This window comes from Strix uralensis, chromosome 6 (genome assembly GCF_047716275.1).
Source record: "Strix uralensis isolate ZFMK-TIS-50842 chromosome 6, bStrUra1, whole genome shotgun sequence".
Lineage (NCBI taxonomy): Eukaryota > Metazoa > Chordata > Aves > Strigiformes > Strigidae > Strix > Strix uralensis.
Window position 1 is genome coordinate 19817174 of NC_133977.1, and position 23332 is coordinate 19840505.

At 38.8% G+C, this 23332-nt stretch overlaps 1 protein-coding gene across 6 annotated transcripts in view; it reads right to left on the reverse strand.

The window, feature by feature from the left end:
* The window catches only part of OSBPL6 (oxysterol binding protein like 6), a 110745-nt gene that overhangs the window by 40727 nt on the left and 46686 nt on the right, over positions 1 to 23332 (reverse strand). For 5 of the 6 annotated variants that reach the window (XM_074873096.1, XM_074873099.1, XM_074873098.1 and 2 more), the window contains 3 exons: positions 20967 to 21204; positions 6847 to 6942; positions 3552 to 3674 (listed from right to left, as the gene is read on the reverse strand). In XM_074873096.1, the coding sequence (XP_074729197.1) occupies positions 3552 to 3674; positions 6847 to 6942; positions 20967 to 21068 (321 nt within the window). In that variant the 5' untranslated portion in view covers positions 21069 to 21204. The remainder of the gene's footprint in view (positions 1 to 3551; positions 3675 to 6846; positions 6943 to 20966; positions 21205 to 23332) is intronic. The other variant, XM_074873097.1, reaches the window with a different exon arrangement.

A 23332-nucleotide genomic window follows, 5' to 3' on the forward strand; every position in this document is an offset into this window, starting at 1 on the left:
AAGATGAGATTGCAATTTGTGCTGATTATACCTTTTCTAGCTGTAATCAAGCTAATACAGTTATTAGTACAAGTGTAAACATTACAGCATTCTCAGCAACATACCCAGGTCATGGGAGGGCTTATGTTTTGGATGTTAGTCATTGATATGGCATGAGCCACTTATCTTCATCGACAGTTACCAGGGCTAGGCTAACCTGACAATGCTTATCTGTGCCACTGCTACACCTTTATTTTGCTGAGTTGCTTTTACAGCAGAGAGCAGAATCCCATATTCACAACTTGGTTTTCCTGCAATTAAAGTTGCCCTAACTTGTGTGTACCAGACCACTCAAGCTGCATTGAGGACAAGTTAGCATAGACTTTGGCACACAGCATAAAGATACAGCCTAGCAGGAAACCTAGACTTTAAATGAGATTCACTAACATAGGTTTACCACCATGAACTTTCAAAACATGCTAATTAATAGAAACTAATTTGTATTTTTAGAGTCTAACCTAAAGCACTAGTCTATGTTGAAAATCTAGAACACAGCAAAATATTATCCTACACTCTCTAAGCTGTCCAACATGGAAGGGAAGAACAATGTTTTCATGATGTGAACCTGTTAAGTCAACACTATGAGCATGGTCAGTAGTTAGATGGAAGAAAATATCTCCTGAAGATGGTTCTGGAAAGTATGTCAGTCACACAACAGATGGTACCAGTATCTCTCACAGGGTGAGAAAACAGTGCTTTCCTGGAGACATAACTTCTTGAATAAGATGTCAAAACAACAGGATGGTTTTGGTCCTGGGTTTTTTTTAACTAGGTATGGTCATTAATAGACTTCACAAGCACGTGATATTCATTTCATATGGCTCTGCCTCTCTAAGTTCCACAGCTCTCCAGCCTGTCCAGGTCCCTCTGGATGGCACATCCCTTCCCTCCAGCCTGTCAACTGCACCACGCAGCTTAGTGTCGTCGGCAAACTGCTGAGGGTGCACTCGATTCCACTGACCATGTCACCAAAGATGTGAAACAGCACCAGTCCCAACACTGACCCCTGAGGAACATCACTCGTCACTGCTCTCCACTTGGACACTGAGCCATTGACCACAACTCCTGGAGTGCAACCATCTAGCCAATTCCTTATCCACTGAAAGGTCCGTCCATCAAATCCAAGTCTCTCCAATTTAGAGGCAAGGATGTCATGTGGAACAGTGTCAAATGCTTCGCACAAGTCCAGGTAGATGATGTCAGTTGCTCTACCCTTATCCACCAACACTGTAACCCCATCATAGAAGGCCACTAAACTTGTCAGGCATGATTTACCCTTAGTGAAGCCATGTTGGCTGTCAACAATCACATCCTTATTATCCATGTGTCCTAGCATAATTTCCTGGAGGATCTGCTCCATGATCTTGCTGGGCAGAGAGACGAGACTGACTGGCCTGTAGTTCCCCAGGTCTTTTTTTCCATTTTTAAAAACGTGGGTTATATTTCTCCTTTTCCAGTCAGTGGGAACTTCACCAGATTGCCATGACTTCTCAAATATGATACATAGTGGATTAGCTACTTCATCTGCCAGTTCCCTCAGGACCCATGGACGCATCTCATCAGGTCCCATGGACTTGTGCACCTTCAGGTTCCTTAGATGGTCTCGAACCTGATCTTCTCCTACAGTGGGTGGTTGTTCATTCTCCCAGTCCCCTCCTTGGCCTTCTGCACCTTGGGCAATGTGGCTGGGGCACTTGCCAGTGAAGACTGAGTCAAAAAAGTTGAGTACCGCAGCCTTCTCCACATCCCGGGTAACTACGTCTCCCATTTCCTTCTGGAGAGGGCCCACATTTTCCCTAGTCTTCCTTTTAGCACCAATGTACCTATACAAGCTTTTCTTGTTGCCCTTGACATCCCTGGCCAGAGTTAATTCTATCAGGGCTTTGGCCTTCCTAACCTGATCCCTGGCTGCTTGGACAGTTTCTCTCTATTCCTCCCAGGCTATCTGCTCCGCCCTCTGTAGGCTGCTTCTTTGTGTTTGAGCTTATCCAGGATCAACTTGTTCATCCATGCAGGACTCCTAGTGTTCCTACCTGACTGCCTCTTTGTCAGGATGCATCACTCCTGAGCTTGGAGGAGGTGATCCTTGAATATTAACCACCTTTCCTGGGCTCCTCTTCCCTCCAGGGCTTTATCCCATGATTCTCTGCCAAGCAGATCCCTGAAGAGGCCAAAGTCGGCTCTCCTGAAGTCCAGGGTAGCGAGCTTGCTGCGCGCCCTCTTCACTGCCCTAAGGATCTTGAACTCTGCCATTTCATGGCCACTGCAGCCAGGACTGCTGTTGAGCTTCACACCCCCCACCAGCCCCTCCTTGTTGGTGAGAACAAGGTCGAGCACAGCACCTCTCCTCATTGGCTTCTCTATCACTTGGAGAAAGAGGTTATTACCAATGCATTCCAGGAACCTCCTGGATTGCTCATGCCCTGCGATATTGGGGTGGTTGAAGTCCCCCATGAGAACCAGGGCTTGTGAATGTGAGGCTGCTCCTATCCTGTCTCTAGAGGGCCTCATCAGCTCAGTCTTCCTGGTCCAGTGGCCATAGTAGACCCCCACTATAACATTCAGAAAGAATAGAGAAACTAGAAGTGTAATTTATACAGTATTGACTGCATTTGGATTCAGACCTAAGTCCCACAGTGTTTAGCAAAAAAACAATGTTAATGCTTTCCCAGAAGAAATGCCATATATAACAAATGGTTTCCTATCCTTTGCAGTAAAACACATTCTGTCCTAGAAAATTATCATACTTCAAGTACCCTCAGCTACAAAAAGACAGGTGAGTGTCAATACCACACATCCTGTTACTACAAAGGGGGAAAAAATGTAATTATTATGGAATAAAATACAGACAAAAGAGTTTATGAACACCAGGTTTAGGGCTAACAAAAGGTAGAATTATGCATGGAGAAATGTCTCCAAATTAACTAAATAGAAACAGATTTGGGGTTGAGTTTGGGGGTGTTTTGTTTTGGTTTTTTAAATTTAGGCATCTAATGGCAAAAATGTATAGTCCTACTGCATGCCCACACAGAAGACTGCAATCAAGACGACAAACAAAATTCAGGGACAAAGCTGAGTAAAACCAAGTCAGCATGCTGAAGGGGAATGGTCTCCCATACAAACACCTTGGGTCCATGCAAAAGCCCCTCTGCTATCATGAAGTCCTGTGTACTTTAATGCAAACTCAATGCAGTCTAAACAGTACATGGCTACCTTTTGCTATAATATACTGGAAAGAACAAAAGGAATATTGATTAAACATCTTAAACCACAAGGCATCTGCTCCATTATTTACAACTTCCACTTGGATTTTGAATACAACATTAGGTAGCAGGCACTGCAATTTGGAAGCCATGAGCTGTGTATGCAAACTAATTCTTTACACAATTTGAAGAAAAAGTCATACACCAAAATCCTGGCCATTTATTTGACATGCTAATTTCCTCTAGACAAAAAAATCCCAACTAATAAAATGAGATAATAATCTTTTGACTGTTTTATGAGGCATTTACCTTGTGCCAACCTTTTAAAGGCCATTTTCTCTTTTTCAGCATGAAACCTTCGTGTTTGTCTGGCTTCTGGACATTGGTCTGGCCTATTTTCAGACCCTCTATGATTTCCCAGCTGTCAGGTTCCTGGTAAAAGTATGAAGACACACTGATTAATTAACTGCACACACATGAACAATTGCACTTATATGTAGCACAAATTTTCCAGTGCAAGACAAAGAGTAAAGGAGGGTGAAGCTTTTAAATCAGCTTATTTAGGTACCAAACTACATGGTCACTGTATTATGTCCGGCTGCATCTCATTTAAAACTACTGAATATCAATATTTTTTGGAAGTTTAACCCTTACCAGGTAACTAAAAGGAAGCTGAAGCTTTTAAAAAAGTCTGACACTGTAACTGAACAACAATCTGAGAGTGGGTGTGGACATGCTGTTCACAAGGTTTGTGTCCCAATGAAATAAATACATCCAAATACATGAAAACAGGATCAAATTGTGGCTGAGCTAAGTATAAGAAAGGTCAGACCTGGTACTGAGGTAACAGTGTTAAAATGCAGGTGGCTCTGACCACCTGTTAACAATACCCAGAAGGCACCTCACAAATTAGCCCTGCACTGTAAGAACTAAAAGAACTAAAGAGATTTTGCAAGTGGGGTATGGGCAGAATCTGCATGTCAAAATGTACCTTTACTCAGAGTATTACTTCTCTAAAAAAAGATGGGATTGTGAGATGAAATGAGGAAAAATCCATACTGTTAAATCTACAGACATATATTAACAGTGCCCTTTGTGGTATTCCCTGATCATAAAAAGTTGTAAATTTTCTGATCTTTGAAGTACAAGCTACATTGATTCTGGATACTCTAATTTTTCCTTAAAATCAGATAAACAAGCAGAAGAGGTTGGTTTGTTGTTGGTTCTGAATGTAGCCAACTCTTGTCTTCAAAGGCATTTTATGACAGTCTCACAGGCTAATTGCACCTTTAGAAATCTGCAAAAGGAAATTAATCTTTTTTAAATTTTCCTGCATTCATTCTCACTGTATTAAGAGAAATTTATAGGAAAGCTAACTAATTTTCTATCTACAGAAGAAAACAGGAACCACATCATTTCAGACACAACTAGCTGCATGCCTTTCAGGGAGCCAGTTAAAGCATATTTCTTGTACGTACCACTTCTTATGCATGACAACTTGTACAACTCAAACCAGACTTATAATATACCATAGTGAACAGCTAAAGAACAATATTTTTAAGGAGAAAAAAGTCATGCCTTTATTTCTGTCCTCTTGCTACTACTGTAATCAACAAAATTCTGTACCAATTTAAAAATCTATTGCCTGCTCATTAAGATTCTATCTTACTAATGTATCCTACAAAGTTGTAAACTTGCATTTTCTCAGCTGATCTGTCACAACTCCCAGCAATGTTATGAAAAGTTATCGAGAGGAAGGAGGTCATACAGCATCAAACATTTAAAGGGGAAAAAAAAAATCATCTCCCCCATTTCCCACAAAACTGTTCAAAGCCAACCACTGCCAGTCTTTTGTAACACCTCCAAGTTAGTTACAAAGCCATGATAACGTTGTTACTATTATAAAAATATGATTTCAAAAGTAACAGCAAATTTCAAATCTACAATTTTCAATAAGGTCTTGTTATTTTGAGAAGGGTGAAAAGCTCTACCCCAAGTAATACATACTCTAGTAAATTCTAATAGAAATGTTTACTCAGTTTAGTTTTCCCTTCATAACTACATACTAGAACTATCCCACTGCCTGTAAATGCCATGCTCAAAAAACACATTTTCTACTTCCCTGTGTTTTGCTTGGATATTCTATTTCCACTACTGTAGAGGGAAGACATATGCATTATTTTTTCCCTACAAAGAAGCACTTGGCACTTGATGGGGGCAAATTAAACTATGAGTCCCCTGGGGCGAGCAGAGGATCTCTCTCCACAACTCTGCCAACTGATTCTTCATCATATTGATTTCTTTTTTAGAAGATCAGCTGCAGGCATAAGTCTTTTATCTACTAGATAACATTAGTATTGATTACTTCTAAACTAGAAATCACACAATATCATATAGCTCTTCATTTAAACAAAAGGCCTGATACAGAAGGACAAAATGAGCAATCATTCAGTGCAGTGTGGATATTTGTCTTCAGCTGCACCAGTGCTACAAGCTGTTCTTAAAACCATTCTAACAGTCCTAACTATGCTGAATCCCACGGGTTTGGTGTGATGAGATACGCCCAATACAAGGGACATAATGCAAGAGCAGCCAGAAACAGATGAAAACCAGAGTGAAAGTGATATGCTTGAAGGGTCGTCATCCAACGCCGATTCTCAAGTACAGCATTAGTTCTTGAGGACTTCTGTGATTCCATACATACTACAGGAGAAACAGCTCTGCACGAAGCAGCAGGACCAGGGTAACACAAGCACAACTTATAGTCCCTGGGTCTGCATATGCCCTAGAGTGAGCCACTACCAACAGCTTTCTGAACCTAGTCTTTTTGTCTGCAAAGTATCTCTTTTCCAGATAAAACAGAATGAACCATTTCATTTTCCCTGGATGAACAGAATGTTTCCTTTTAAATTTGTTTTACTAGTTCTGTTTCAGAACTTACATTTAATTTCAGATTTTTCTTTTCCACCAAATATTCCATCACAGCATCCTCACCTTTTCAGTAACAATCTTACTTTTTCATATGAAGCATCTTAAAATGAAACCTTCTTTACGCAGAATTAGATTTACTTGGAATCACTTATTCCAAAACTGAGGAATTCAGCCAGGAAGAAGTTGATTCTATCCATTTCTTTGCCTCAGGAAAGAAGGTCTCAGCAAGATATTTTAAATTTCAAATTTAAGAAACTACTCACAAGGAATGTCATTAGGATATATCTTTTAAATTAATATAATTATTGATTACCAGCACTTTTGGACTTAGATATGATTTGCTCTACCTTAACAAGAGGATTGGACTGGATCATTTCTCAAAGTCCCTTCTACCCCTATACTCTGAGATTGTTAAACTTGCTCCTGGGGGCCATCCACGCACAGAAAAACCCAAAACAGACCACCACCACCACCATTCAAATCCTTAATTTTGTTCATATAACATCTACTAAAGGTTACTGGTCCCTCTGACACCTCAGCTGGGGAACAGGAAGCTCCAGAGCAGGCTCACAATATACTCAATGATAGAATCACACAAAACAATATCCCAAAATTGTTAGTCAAACTACTTTGTAACTACAGAACCCAGATTACAGCCCATGCTTTTGCTTACCTTGGATAGAGAGATAGGGTCACTTTCAAGGAACTGCTTGCTTAAAGAAGGGTCTGTGCTTCCCGAAGAAGCCTTCCGCTCCAAAATATGAACACTCTTAAAAAAGAAAAACAAACAAACCCACCCCGCACAAGTAATTAAAGAGAACAACTTATCATGCAGTGTTACTTTTAAAAATACATATTAAGTAATGAATGACCGATCATTACACTCCTTACGTAAAGTATCAGCATCATGGCTGATATACCACATACTACCCATGCATAACATAACTGCACAAATAGTTGTTCTTCTGAGGCAATACACCTCTCTTTCATTCCTCTCTGCCCTGGGATAGAGTTATTTCAAAAGAAGCTAGGAGTAGGCACAGCCATGACAGTGACCCAAACTAGCCAAGAGGATATTCCACACCATATGACTCATATGCTCGGTATATAATGGGGGGAGCTGGCTGAGGGGAGGAATGAATGCAGCTCTGGAATAGGCTGAGCATTGGGGTCCAGGTGGTGAGCAATTGCACTGTGCATCACTCACTTCATACATTCTTTTATTAGTATTGTTATTATTTCTTCTCTTCTTGTGTTGTCCTGTTAAACTGTCCTTATCTCAACCCACAAGGATTTACCTTTTTCTTTCAATTCTCCTCGCCAAGCAACCATGGGGATTGGGGGAAGGAGTCAGCAAGTAGCTGCATGGTGCTTAGTTGCTGGCAGGGCTTAAGCCACAACACTCTATTATTGTTTTTTAAACTAAATTACTCTGTTCAGCCTAGAAATCACTGGGAACTAAAAAAGCCAGGGAAGAAGTAATGCAGTTTTTAGCTAGAGAGATGCAAAATGCTCCCAGCAAGACAAGACCTATTACGTTTTCTGCTAAGATACAAGTCACTGAATATACATATCATGCAGTCGCACTGTCCTACATTCACTTCCAAAGCAAACCATTGCACATAAGATATTACTGCCTCTAACATACTCATTATCACACCTTAGCATTTTCTTATTGACTTCTCAACTCAGGTGAAGTAACTCATTATGTGAGTGCTTTTAATAGATTACAGGTGTTCACAAGATCAGTTACTGGGTCTCAGCTGATAGGCTTGCTGGTGGACATTTATGGAACACAATGATTTCAAACCACTACAGCTGGTTTTATGTATGACCATATTATAAAATTTTGTATCTTCAAAGCATGGTTCAAAAATGAAATACATAAGGTCACAACTAGTCTTGAAAGAAACTGCTATTCTTAAAAGACATCTAAAAAATGTCTTTCCATTTTCCAGAAACATTTCACTCATATTTTGTAAAAGAAAAAGCATTTTTTTCTACAGGAGAAAATAACCACGTTCTGCCTGCTTGGATTTCTATTTTGTTCTCTGCTGAAATTTTGCTACATCTCATTATTTGGTAAGAATTCTATCACAACAGGTCAGTAGTATCTCTCTCGCATGAAGCAAAACTATTGCATTTCCAGAACACGTAACATAATGACAAACTTGTAATTGCAATTACCCTCTGAGAAGGGTAAGTTTTTCTCAACTGAAAATGACAATTAAATTTTGTTCACAATTAAGCTTCTTTACATTCACTGAAGAAGAGATTACAAAGGTACAAGTGACAGGAGAAACAATCAGAGAATATAATACATGCAAACAGCAGAGTAAATATTATTGTTTATACAGATAACTAAGTACATATGGACCATAACCAAACAAAATTAAAATAAGCACAGCTATTTATATAAATGCACAGATAACACAGACCACATCTTGCTGCAGAGCAACACACAGACCTTCATTGTTCTCTTTCAATTTGCCACTGTGAACGAGAATAGGAAAATAAGGGAATTGTCTCTGTTGTCAGTGGAGATTAATAAACATCCCTGCCACTATGCAACAATAATCGGCATTTATTTTCAGTTATTTCAATTTCATTTTACAGTGAAGAATGTGGAAAAGCAGCAGTATTATGTTACCTGCCACATTTCCCAGGGCCAACCAGCAACAGCTTTGTCATCTATGCTTTGAAATCTTCTGCTTTACTGAAGAAAGACCAATCTTATTCCTTAGCCCAATGTCTGTTACTAGCCAATGAGAAAAATGTCTGTATTTATGTAGCACAAGTTCCTACATTACATGACAAATAATTTAATATGCATGTTTGAGCTAAGCACCACAAAGTTACTAATGATAAACTATGTTAAAGTTTTCTCATTGAATAGATGAAATGCTACTTACGCACACAGTATCACATTTAAACAATATAAAAGAAAGCCTGAATCTGTTCCTCTAAGGAAGATTAAAATGTTGCTTGATTAGCATAATCAGGACGATTCTCAACTTTCTTGCCAGTTTTGTTTGGCAGGCAGGAATCCCTCCATCTTGAGATGGAGCAATGCCCAACACAGATGTTCTGAAGGTCTCATATGCAGCAGCCGGTATAGTTTGTTGTTATATAACTGCAGTTTCATCTTGTACAATATTTAGAGTGGAGTAACCCAACAGCCCTTGGCTTGCCAGATTTCCTGTGACATTTTCAATCACATGATTTTAAGGCAAGGGGGTTTTGTGCTTTTTTTTTTTTTTTTTAATCAGCCCTCAGTCATTACAGTTCCACTTCAGTTGAGAAATACATTATTAGCTAACAGCACTTTAATGAATGCTGACTTATTCAACTATTCATTTGGAAATAAGAAAATGAACACTTTTAAAATCAAATTGCCTTCTTTACATTCCTTACTTCAAGAAGTGTTGTCTTGTTGTCTGTAAATGTCTGCTTTCCAATTCTTTTCTGTCATGACCACCATTACAATGACACAAAATCATTTCTTTAAATTTATGATATGTCTCTAGCGTATTAAGAGACATTACTTGGTGCAAAATGTTTTCCATTAATGTATGTTATTTTTCTGCAAAATTACAGTTAGAAATTACACAATTAGACATTTTGAAAGCAGCTCTTCTTATAATGCAAGAGGTTAGTTATCTAGCATCACAGAAATAAAAATTATAGAGATCTTGAAGCTATTATCAAGGCATTTTTTTGTTTTAACAAGACAAATAGAGTTGGTAAAGGAAGCAGATAAAAAAAATCTGATGAGAAGAAAAGGAAGAAAGAGACAGATCAATATGGTTTCCGGGTTTTCTTTATACGAACAGAAAAATGAATAATCCATTAATCTAGGCATATCAATCAGCCTGGTACTCTCACTCCTCTCATCCCAAGAATACAGGCAGACAAAATCAACCTCTGCTTTGCTCTGTTCCAGATTTCCACCATGCTTCAGGATTACCTGTGTGCTATAGCTGGCTTGTCCTGGAGAAAAACGCCAGCACCATCAAATTCTGTGTGCTCTTGGAAATTAATTCAACAAGATTACAAGTTTAACTGAAATTGCTCTGTAACTTCATCGCTAAATCTTAGTCCTAACTACAATCCTTCCTTCAATTTTGAGATAATTTACAACGTACATTATGTATGTGAGCACACATTCCCCCAAAATGCCCCTAACGAGCCTACACGTGGGGAACAGAAATGCTGATTTGGTCCTGCATTTTTTTGATGTTTTTACAAGATCTTTCTATATATCTCACCAGCTTCATTTCTCAGTTAAGAGTTCAGTGACCCATTCACCTTGTCCACCAGAACAAACACTAGCACATGGAGCATCTGGTCTCCATCAGGCCAGAGGCTGAAGACCCTAACATCTCTTAACTGAATGGGATTTCCCATTAAAAGAAAAGACATTCAACTGTTTTCAAAGGGAAGGCAAGGGAAGAAAAGAGGTACTGGGTAAGTAGAGATAGGAAATCCAGTGAAGGACAAGTCTGGCATTCATGCCTCCCTTTGTGCTTTGCTGCTTAATGACTTAATGGAATTTAATTATGTTTAACGCAATGAGTTCTCTCTATGATTTATTCATTTTCAAGACAAAGACAAGGTAGTGAGGAATTTATCACTCACACTGGACTCAAACCCTCTTCAGTTCAGAAATGTGCACAACACATGGCTAACAGTTAATTAATGAAAAAGAATTGTGGGTCATTTTGTTTGTTTACAACATTCATCAGTCTTCAACACCCATAACCATGGAGCCTAGACATACAGTGTTCTACAACTGTAATTTAAAACACAGCTTTTCTCTCTGGGTTGTGTTGGGTTTTTGTAATCCATAGGACTAACTAGTGCATCTTTTCTTACCTGCTATTCACTGGTATTATTTGCAACCTAGCTACCCCTGCACAAACCTGTGTTCTTATTTGAATTCTGTTTAGCATGAAGTGCAATGCTCAATCACTTTCTCAAAACTAAAAGCATAGTATTCCCCAGTTATCTGAAACAGAGCAGCATTAATAAGGTAGAAGCAGATCTGATTGCAGACATACCAGTTTTTACTACCTTTTAAATACAGCTGTGATATATGCTGAGTTAATCTGCAATATTATTTGCAAATGGAATAACCTTAAAATTTGGTTTTATCTTAGGTTGCTTCTCAGTCAGCTCTGGCTTTCCATCTCTTAATGTTGGAATAAAGTCAGAGTCTTGAATATCACCGTGAGAAGGGTGAGTACAAAGCAAAACAAACACATCTCCATCAGTATATATCTCCTTCATTTCTTCTAGCACATTTTTTTGTTCTTTGTATAAAGCAACCATGGTCCTATTCTCATCTGGGCTACCAACCAACAACGGAACTTAACAATACTTTATGAATAGCACATGTAGTTAATCTTTTTTTTTTCTTCTAGTAGCACATGCTTGTCTTGTACAGAAAGAGCATTTTCTTTTTGTAACCTTTTTACTGAAAGATAAGTATATCTAAGCAGCAGTTCTATAGCATATTAAGAACATATAGGTATGTATGTCTCTACTTCTTTCCTGGGATATGTAAAATAAATGTTACAGAAATGTGAAGGATTTGTTAGCTCAGGAGCTCTCTGTCAGCCCTTTCTGGAACTCCAGCTTTGTATTGTACATAGCACTTCACATCAATACTTCTGGGCTCTGTAAGCAAAGAAGCCTTTGTTTTTCATGGTACTTTTTGACAAGTTCTGAAGAGAAATAAGCTCTTTCTCCTCTGAATTCCTTCTTGGATGGAAGTATTAGCACAACTGGATAAAGCAGAAAAGAGCTATCATTGTAACAGCAACCTTCTCCTTGCCAGAGCAATGGTTTGCAATGACTACCAAGTCATAGTCTGAGTCTTTAACGACAATCTTCTCCTTTGACACTTTAGATTTTGACACACTTATCTCAAAATAGAGCAAACAAACTGACAATATCTGACAGAATTCAAATGTTTGCTAATGATACAAAGCATTTTTATGACTATTGAATAATCACAATTAAAAGGATTGATTTTTCGCTAAATAGTCTCAGGCTAGTGATTCATTTTAATAGTGCTGATGTAGGTTTTTTTAAAAAAAAGAAGGGAAAATAAAATTAAATACACAAAAGAAAACCATTCCTTGATATGTTAATTTGTTAACTAATGAAAGCATTCTAGACATGTTGAATGGCCTTCTTCAGAAAATATATGCAGTTTTCACTCTAATGCATGGTTGCAAGGGAGTTTAAGTTAACACAAATCATAGGCCAAAAAGTTGGACACTCACCTAAAAAAGCACACAGGTTCAAAAAAAAAAAAAAAACACAAACCACAAAAGCAGCCTTTTCTTCCTGGGCCTCTGTTTCACATCCTCGTGGTGTAAGCTACCCACTTAGACCTTCTCAGTATACTTTAAACTTTAACATATGCAGTACAAAAAATATAGGAGCTAGGAAAAAAGGGGTTTTGAAAATTTTTTAATTAAATTTTTTTCTTTTTTTACATGAACTTTTATTCTATTGGGGAAAAAAAAAAGTTTGGATGTAACAGCTTCATTTTCAATTCCAGGATAAAGTATTTAATAAAGAAAAAGAAATATCAGAACAGCAAACAGCTTTACTAAGGCAAACATTTATTCTGCCTAATACATTTGTATGTCTTGAATGGGGATAATTCCAATCACACATAAGTGTCTTGAAAACAGAAGCCTTCATATCACACCTGCCATCATCCTCCCCCTTCTTTCCACTTTTGTGTCTTTTCTGTCCACTGAGAAATGAAAGGAAACTCATGCTTCTTTTTCTTCCCCCCTCATTTGTTTCCAAGAAATCCTAACTGACACTTCAGAATTGTTGCCCTTCTTCTCCCTGAATTCATGTGTGTGTGGGTCTGTGTGTGTCTGCGTGTACACACATTCCTCACGGATCCCAGACAGCCCATTTTGGAGTTAGAAATTGTTATTTATTTGATATTATGCATATTATGATAATATTAATCAATGTTTGAGGACTCTTGAATTGTATGAATACTCATTTTTTAAAAAAATACAAGCCAACCTTTTATGTTCTCAAGGAAAGTAAGACATGCTTATGTAGGTATGAACATGCATGCATGACAGAGGGAAAAAAATGAGATGGGAGGAATGCAAGTGTGACCATGTTCTGAAAACACCACTTTAAATTATCTGTCATAATTTGCATGGGTCATTAAGCTTTTATGTGAGCAATTTCCTGAGTTTTGTAATAGAAGATAGCTACATACACCATTTCTAATCAAACTGACACAGTTTAAAAAAAGAAATCTTTCTTCATAGCACATATTTGCACTTCAACATTCTCCATGCAGTCTGTAAAGCATCCCTAGAGGTAAGAGAACTCAGATAGCAATGTTTATGAAGCTCAGAGAACATGTACACATGGCCCCATGGGACAGCTTGGCATGCACACTATTACTGTCAAGAACTGAATCAAGTCTCCTGTACAACCTTTTTTTTTCCCTCACAGGTCTTTCAGACATTGTACTGGCTTGCCTTATAGACCAGGCTATCTGTCTCTCCTTGACTGCTCCAGACCATTTTATTTCTTCAAGAGCTTTAAGGCCAAGTCTTTCTTAGAAAGAGGCAGTTTCTCCCTCTATTAATCAGGCTTGTACTCTGGGAGATCTTGTCTCCAAACCACTATAGGTATTACCAAGGTCAGGGGCACTCACGATCCAAATATCTCTTGATTGGAGTGGGCCCATCCAGTGCACATGCACACTTCTGGTCACCATGTATCTATAGTGTAAATTCTAGGGAGAAATACAGGCACAAGATAAGGGACATCTGCTGCATGCCTGCAGGCTGGCTTCACAACATACAGGCAGCGAGCCTGATGCATCCAGCCTGAACTGGGCTCCTGGGTGTGTGTTGCTGCCAACGTATGCCAGCAGCCCTAACCCCAAAGACTCCCAGTGCCAGAGGAGGAATGCCTCATACCTTCAATGTACCCATCGGCATCAGTGCGTGGAGGGAGCCTGCCTCACTCTGTACCAGTTCCCTCCAAGTCTTACACAGGTTCCTACCCATCCCTGGACAAATCCTTAGTCTAGAGAGCTTTCCTCTGAAAGTCCTTACCTTCTCCTGAAGGTCTGACTGTGCCACATGTAGATGCTCACTTATCATGTAGTTCACTGTTACCCACTTGAGTGATGAAAAAGAAATCTAACAGGTCTGAGATTTATGATTTCATTTAAGACAAGCACTATGGCATTGAATTTAATGTTACATTCACATGGGTGTCCTACGGCTTCTTAAGTTACTCTATTAAGAGTTTCAGACATTTTTTCAGATACTGAAGTAAGACCCACTACCTCCTGAACCTAAGCAACATTTTCAGACTCTATTAAAGACACAGAATTATCAAAAAAAATATATTGTAGAGAAGGAGGAGATAACCAATTTAAAGAATAATTGCATGGTTTTGTTAACAATTTTGTCACTTCACTCTTTGGCTCCCTCAGAATATTTGCTTGCTCCAGTGAGTTGTTGCCTTTAAAGTACTTGTTTAACACTTCCTTCTCTAATGCTGCTTCAACTGTATTAAGTAAAGAGAGTTAATTAGGAAAGAGAGCAAAAGAGAATTATATCACTGTAAGAACAGTACTTGGCATTTAGTAGCATCTTCAGTTTGAAACTCTCAAAGAGATTAATAATTATTATTGAAATAATTCTCACAAACTACTGAGAAGTAAAAATGTTCTTAAGTTTATGCTTTGCTACAGAGCAAAGCTAGGAATAAGGCTCCATGGTCTCAGGTCTGTACCTTAACTACAAGACAACTATCCATCCTTGCCTTCCTTTCTTTTAAAGTCACAGAGATAGAAACAAGTGAAACTTACAGCTAACCACCAAGAATTTTTTCCCAGATGTCACATCAGGCTGTCAACAATGAGCGACCGTGCAGGTTGCTAGTCAATTTAAGAACAAAGAAGGGATATAAATGTCCTCAGATTTCTCTTCCACATGGAATATACTATATTATATTATACTGCAGTTTTGTATGTGCAACAGTCTCTAAGGCACACTGGACAGATAGGCTGGCATGGTAAAAATTCAATCGATTATACTGTCATTGTTTATGAGGCAGAAATCTATAATGAAACCACAAAAGCATCCTTGATGCTGTGTCACTGATTGTAACTTGACATAAACAAAGAGAAAATTCACTTTGAGGTATCTCAATATATTAAACCAAAAAATTAAACTACATGAGCATGAACACTCCCACCTATCCCTTCACAAACCCTCACACATCTAATTGTTCTCAGTCTCACAGAAAAAGCACCAAAAATGCTAAATAGGACAATTAAAAGAGAGAGACTCTTCCAAAGGACTTGAATTTCTGGCAGGTAAGATGGATCTGTGTATATGATGGGCCTTACCCTGCCAACCTAGCCTACCAAGGGAAAAGCACTAGTGGCTGCTATTACACAACTGCTCCTGCCATGACCCTTCCCACTGCCACTGCTCTGTTACTTCCCGTTGAGCTGCCAGGAAAGGTGTAGCAGCAACAGGAGCCAAAGCAAGAGCAACAGCAGGTCTCTCATTTTAAGCCCCAGCATTTTGCATTAAGTAGCTTCAGACTCAAATACTAGACCACTTTTCTGTGGGACAAATAAAAAGTGAATCTGCTATTGCTTAGAATAACCACACAAGAGCTTCTTAAACATCAAGCAGTTACAATGAAAGATTGTGACTTTTTTTTTCCCCTTCTACACATCAACCAGCTCTCTCCCAGATACTCCTGATCACAAAAAAACACCTCTCCCCTTGCTTTCCTTCTCTCTACTCTGCCCTTACTTTTCCAGCCAGTTGTTGTTCTCCCTACAAACCAGTCTTTGCTTCTTACTTTCATGTCCTACAACCTTAAGGAAGCATTTGGCCCATCCCGTTCTCTCTACCCTACTAATTTCTTTCACCTTTATTTCCTGACCAAGAGTCTCATCTCTAAATTAAGTACCTTTTGCTTTCTGCACTGCACAGCTGAGCACTTCACTCCTGGCACTTCTTTCTTTTCCCTCCTGCACCACCCACTTGCTGTGGCATGCAGACTGCCCATGTGAACTCAGCTTCACAGAACCCGATAGTCCCTAGAGTACATCCATGAAAAATTTGCAGCTTATTATCTCCTGGGAAAAACTTGATGGCAGTTTTCTTAGCCAAGGGACTTCCCTTCATAATTCTGCTTTTACTCTTATTAACGTTAGCTGAAAGCATGAAACTCCAGAATTGACACAGAACCCATGACATTTTCCTATTATGCACATCTCTTCCTATTTTGCTTTATCATTAGTTGATGAGAGAGACAACAGACAAGTCAACTCTCTCTTTTTTCTCCTCCCAATCTATGTCCATCTCATCTAATCAGCACTTTATGCTATCAACTGCCTTTTATTATGTGCTTGATACAGTGCATAGAACTGTGAAGTCTAGATTTCTACTGCATCCCTATATACAAACAACAATTATCAGCCCTTTTTTTCATGTACCATATATTTCACCCACAGATTCACCTACTGCAATAACTTCTTAATAGTCTTTCAGTTACTCTATAAACTAAGGTTTGGTTAAGGTTGCTGCAGACAAATTACTTGATCCTTCCATCATCATTAAAGCCTTTATATCTACAAAATATTCACCTTAGGAAATACTGCTTTCAGGAGACTACTTTAACAATTAAAATATAGTGGTTATAAAAAGCTAACCAGCACAGACCTCTAATCAAGACCAGAGCCTTGACTTTGGAATCACACTCTGCTCCTAAATTTCAAGGCCAGGTAAATAATCTCCAGCCCAAACTCAGCCCTTTCTGCATCCCTTGAGTACACCCCTTCTCCTATCAGTCAATATTGCTCTTACAGAAAGAAAAAAAAGCACCACAGATTAAAATCTGAAAAGCAGATGATTGCTGCTCTGGAAAATCTTTTTTTTTTTTTCCTTCAAAGCCCCAATCTTTCATTCTTTACATATGGCTGAAAGACAATGGTTATTTGAAATATGAAAGCTCTCCTACTAGAAAGGTGACCACACAAGGCTAAATGCAGTAGGACTAAAAGCCTTCCTCCTTTTGTGTTTGCTGTGTGAGAAAAGAACCAAGGATTTGTTGAAACAGCAATCTGACAAAGAGTAACAGAAAGAGATAAGTTGATCATCCCTCCCCCTTAAAAGACCAAAACCAAAACTGAAACATTAGAAGATAAATCCTCATTTAAAATAGTAGACATTGCTAAATCCATTTCACATCATGTATTAGCTACCATTTAGATGGTGGTCAGAAAAGTCAAAAATCTCTCCTTCGTTCACGGTTTCATTATTACTCTCCCTCTGCATCACTCCCTCTGTTTAATAGCCTGGGGTCAGGCCCCCATTTACCAAACTGCAAATTGTTAACCCTGTAATGTATTTACTTCTTTCTGCCTTCTCAGCACAATATTACTACCCATGCACTGCAGAGAATATATAACGTATTACACTCTGCAGTATGACTTGCATACTTAGACAATAAATTATGAATATTTATAAAGAACTTACACCCATCAAACTGAATATACAACATACGATTTTATCATATTCAGCTGTACTTTATAAAACCAGTGGTTAGTTTTCCTCCTTTTTGTTGTACAACAGAGTATGACTAGCCTTTTCGGAGTTTCATGAGGCATGAAGAACAAGAACCTTCCTTTCCACATGGCCCACAAAAAAGGCTGTCAGAATTGCAGTTTTTATGCTCACCTTTGTACGGGGACTCAGTTTTCTTAGGGAGATCCTCTGACGGTACAAGTGACAGCGGTTCTATACTCTGCAACAGCTCCACAGTAAGAAAAACTGCTGCTGCTCCATTCTAAAGTATTTCTTATCAAGGACATCACAACTGCCCTGCCACCTGCTCAGCTCAGGGATTAAACAAAACAGGTTGGTCGTTGGCTGCCTTCTATCGAATAGTCCAAATTAACCATGATTTTGACGAAAATGAATGACAATAAAGTTCCTACAATGATGAAAATCTGAACCCAGTTTTTTGGTTATTGCTGGCTTTAGTAGTCTGTTCATTTATCAATTACTTAGTCATGGAGCCTGCAAATCGGCAATGTCAAAGCTTTTGCTGACTGCTAATTCTCTTAGGTGATGTATATTGCACAAATAAGAAAGCTACATTAAAATGCCAGCATTATATACAGCACGACATTTTCCACTCTCCCTGAAATGATTTATCATAGTCATGTTCACAGTCATTCAGCCTCCTGCACCATAATTTATTGGGAAACTCTTCCATAATTGCTGGTATGACTTTGACAAGAATTATATGATGAGAAGATTTCAGTTGTTAACCATCTAGAAATATCAAGTGTTATCCTCACATATGACAATGAAAACTACACTGACACTTCATCCAGTCATATCACTTTCCATATCCATACATATTACCCCTTCAGGAAGGGTGCTTTTCTCTGCTATGAAGAGTCCAAGGAGACAGCAAGACAGAATTTTCAAGCCTTTTCAAAGAAAAACCCAACAGCCCCCAAACCAAAATCCCCTACACCCTACCTATCATTGCATTTGGGGGAAAGCCTATAAAAAACAAAACATATACAAATAATGCCAAAAGCAAGGAAATAATTAGAAATATAATCGTTATAGTAGATGCTACAATGAAGCTGGTTGATTTACTGTGACTACGTTAACAAAGGAAACATTCGTATGTTTATTTCCCTGGATATAGTACTATTGCACCTCATGCTGTATGCACTCCGGAGCTCAGTTTCACTGCATAAGAAATTGCCCATCCATTCATTCTCCTGGATATTTCTCTGCCTTTAACACTGAAAGCACTAAGGCAAAAAAATTAATGCCTAGCCGTAGACTTTCCAGTCACATTTACATGCCTAAATATACTTGTTAAGCATCATCACACATTATTGAATCCAAGAGAGCTCTGGATGCATCACACCATTGACCTCTTCAGCATTATTTTAAAATCATGCTTCATGTTTCAGTGACCAAATATGGACTTAAAGTTAAGCATCCATTTCATTATGATGACAGGTATACCTTGCTCTACCCCGTTGCTATGGTAACAGATATTGTAGCCATTAGACTTATGGTAAAATGTATTCCCAAAAGGTAATTTTTTGTCATTCTCACTTGCCTGATCATACCAAACTACCTAATTACAAATAGAACTCAGAGGATATGCTCTTAGCTGAGCTCAGAAGCTCCTACAAGTCTTGCATTCACCTTCTTTGGGTTTAAATGAGGGAGAGGATAAAATATACTGACGCTTTAAACAAAAGATGTCAAAATTCTTCCTCCAGATGGAACTAATGAAAAATTAAGAGGAGATCATATACTAACCAGGACTTAACTGAGTACAGCCATCCCAAATCCTGTACAGCATTAAAGGGAAAATTTATATCACCTGGAAGAACACCATTTTTGACTTCACTGAAAAGCAGTGGAAATTATTAAAAAAATTCCAGAGACATTTCCTGTCTGTTATCAAACACATCAGAATTCTTCTCCTGGTTTAACATTTTAAACATACCTTATGGTGAGACTATTTACATTCATATCTGTAAATGTTACAGTTTTCACCAAAATTCTCAGTTTTCAAAATTTTTATAAATCAGGTAGGGAAAAAAAAAACCCTACTGCAGCAGCAGCTGAGAAAATAGTGTCACAGCTGGCATACAAGTAGCTGGAAAAATGTTATTAAGCTACAGTCATTCAAGTAAATAATTGTTTGCTGTGATTGCATTCAATTCTTTTCCTTCCTCTTTTCCTTGTCAAGCTGAAAAGAATAAGTATTGCATTAATGAAAGTATTTTCATGATATTTAAAATTGTAAAGTTATTATATTCTTACATTTTGTACATTTCTTTTTACACATGATGATGTTTAACTCAGAAGCTGATTTAGTGTTTAAGGTTTCCATGGATCAAAGTTTTAAAGTATGTTTCTGTTCTAATCAAATTTCAGTATCAACCTTTTCATTTGTAATTATATATGTAACGACCTATCTGAAATCCAGTGGGTAACTCTGATACTTTCTGAAGTGCTCCCACTGATGCTGGGGCCAGACTCTACACCCAGCCCTCAAAAAGACACAGGAATGCCTAAGTTGTTTTGAGGGGAAATAATACAGTCCTCATCTCAAAGGGATCCTGAAGAAAAGTATTACATGTATTACACATATTACATCCACATATATACGGGTCTCTTGAAAATAAAAGTCTAACATAACTGGACTAGTAATGTATGATGTGGGACAATCAGTGTAAATTTGTAATAAACCAAGTAATATTTAAAATGTTAGGTGCTTCCATAAAGGATGAACAATATGGTATTTAAATTGAATTGAAATATCACCTTGCAAAAAGATAACACATCTCTGTAGAAGATTTACAAAAATAGATATTCACAAAGGACACAAAACAATTTGAAGTGACTATAGGTTCATGCTGCCAAAGAAACCACTTCCCAAAAGCCTTCAGAGTATGTTTCCTACTTGTCCACGTAATTATATCCTTCTCATTCCAGTGCTACACATAGTGCCCATATTGCTTATGAATCTTTTCCAAACCACTTTAGAAAGTGGAAAAAAAAATTTTAAAAATCAACAGTTCTTGGCTATAGTGATATCATCCAGTGCTATAAACAAGTGAATTTAGAGCAACCGAGAACTAATGGCCCCATTACTGGAATAAATCAATCATTTCACCAGATGTTATAAACATCTAGATCTTTTCCTTACCTGCCTCCTGTCCCTCTGAGATGACGATGAAGAGGAGGCACTTCTATGTGATGGAGTGGATGTTTTGTGAGCTGGAGATAGAGTCTTCTCTTCTGAACTCATCTTTGCAGCAAACCTGTAGTAATGATCTTGTGCTCTTATCACTCATGTACAAAAAGGCAAGGAATAGTCTTCTGCATCCTTCTGTTTCAGAGTTTATGGACAGCCAAAGATGAATTCAATCTCAGCTGAACTGCACCTTAATAAAGAAAAATGTGAGAGAAAGAGTGAATGAATACACCCTCACTTCAAAGTAGCTCTGCAGCAAAGAAATCTGTTGACAGTCACTATTTAATCCAACAGAGCTCCCCGTTTTTACTTACCCTCCTAACAACTACCCAGTACAAACACAAATACATTGTTCTGCATTCTCACAGAAGATGAAAGTGGTATTACATTATTTCAGAAACCCCTACGGAAAGGTTTAAGGAATTTACAGCAATTCTCAGGCAAAGTTTACAAATCCTTGACAAGGGATCATTATCCCATCTTGCATAGTATCATAACATTATCAAGTAACTCCTTAGGACTTCCCATACAACACAAATACCACTTTATACATAACACCACATTATAATCAGTACTTCTTAAAAATCCTGCCGTTAGATTAAAGACTCCGCAAGCTGGTTTTTAAAAGCAGGTCCTTCTTTCAAAGATGGAAGCCTCACTGAAGGGGTGGACAATCCAGTTTCACGAATCAGCACCTTTCAGATGGTGCAGAGCTCAACACACACTCATGTCTTACTCTCAAAGACTTCTGAAAGATAATAGAAAATGTTTTGACCAGAAAACACTTTCAGCCACATGACTGTGGCCAGGGGCTATTAATCTTTTAATGTGGACAAAACCAGTATATTTGTTGAATCCCAGATACAAAAAAAAAAAAAAAAAAAGTACTGATGAAGGCAGGAGTTACCCAGGGCCTAACTCAGATACTGTGGGCTGCCATGTTGATGCTCAGGTCTGTGGGTGCTCAGGTCTGGCAGCGGGGGGCTGCGGGGGTGAGTGGCCTCTGTGAGGGGAGGCCAGGGCTGCCCCAAGATGGACACAGCCAGTTCCAGGCAGCTCCGCAACAGCACCATTGCAGAGCAGAGCTGAACCTGTTAGTGAAAAGGTATTTAAGAAAGGGCAGAAGACACCGTAAATGCAGAGGAGGAAGAAGAAAACAAGTGACAACCAACCATATGAATACCATGGTCAAAGAAGCAGGGGGAGGAGAGGTGCCCCAGGCACCAGAGCAGAGACTGCCCTGCAGCCCCTGGAGGGGGTAGATAGTCCTGAAGCAACTGTGGCCCACGGAGCAACCATGCTGAGCCGCTTTTTCCCTGAAGGACTGCAGCCCATGTGGGGAACCCACATCAGAGCAGGGGGAAAAATGTGAGGAGGTAGGAATGGCAAGGAAAAATCTATGTACTGAGCACAACCACCACCCACCCCATGCCACTCAGGGCAGGGGGAGACTGGATGTGTCAGGAATGAAGGAGTGAAGTTGAACCTGGAAAAAAAGCGAGGAAAGGTGTTGTTTTAATGTCTTTCATTTCTCAATACCCAAATCTATTTTAATTGGCAATAAATTAATTTTCCCTAAGCTGAGTTTTGCCCGCAACAATAATTGATAAGCAGTTTCCCTGTCTATCTCAACCCACAAGCTTTCTCATCCTATTTCTCCCCCCATGCCGCTGAGGCAGGGGGAGTGAGCAGATGGGTGGACATCTGGCTGCTTGCCAGGGCTAACTCACCATAGCTGCAGGGATATGGAATTGCTTTACTGTCTACTCAGCCACTGCTATGTGTATTACCTCTTTGCAAGTATTAGATGCTTTCTCTCACTTCTCTCCACCCAAACCTTTAATTTCCATCCAAGAACAGAAAAATAGTTAGAACAGCACAGAGGATATTTTTGTCAATAATAGTCAAACACTACCTGTCAAACACTATCAAAATGTTGCAAGTACATCACCAGCACGTCATGACAGTTCAGGAACAGAGTTATAGTTCTCAATGTTTAACAGATTACTTTGATCTTCCCTCAGCTAATAGATACTGTCTGATCTTCCATTAACCTTGGATATAATCATTGCCTGAATGATGTCGTCTGCTTGAAGTTAGCATCTATCTTCTTCACCACCCTCTCTCTAATTTTGAAATAGTGCCCTTCCACATACAGTGTGATGACAGCACACCAAGGGTCAGCATACCACAGCTAGCTTTAGATGGGTGCGGAGAAAGGTGCTGTCCTACACCATGTTAAATCAGGACAAAAATACATTAACTGACACTCAGACATGACCGCAGGCTCAAGAAATGATGACGTACTGAAGACAGAG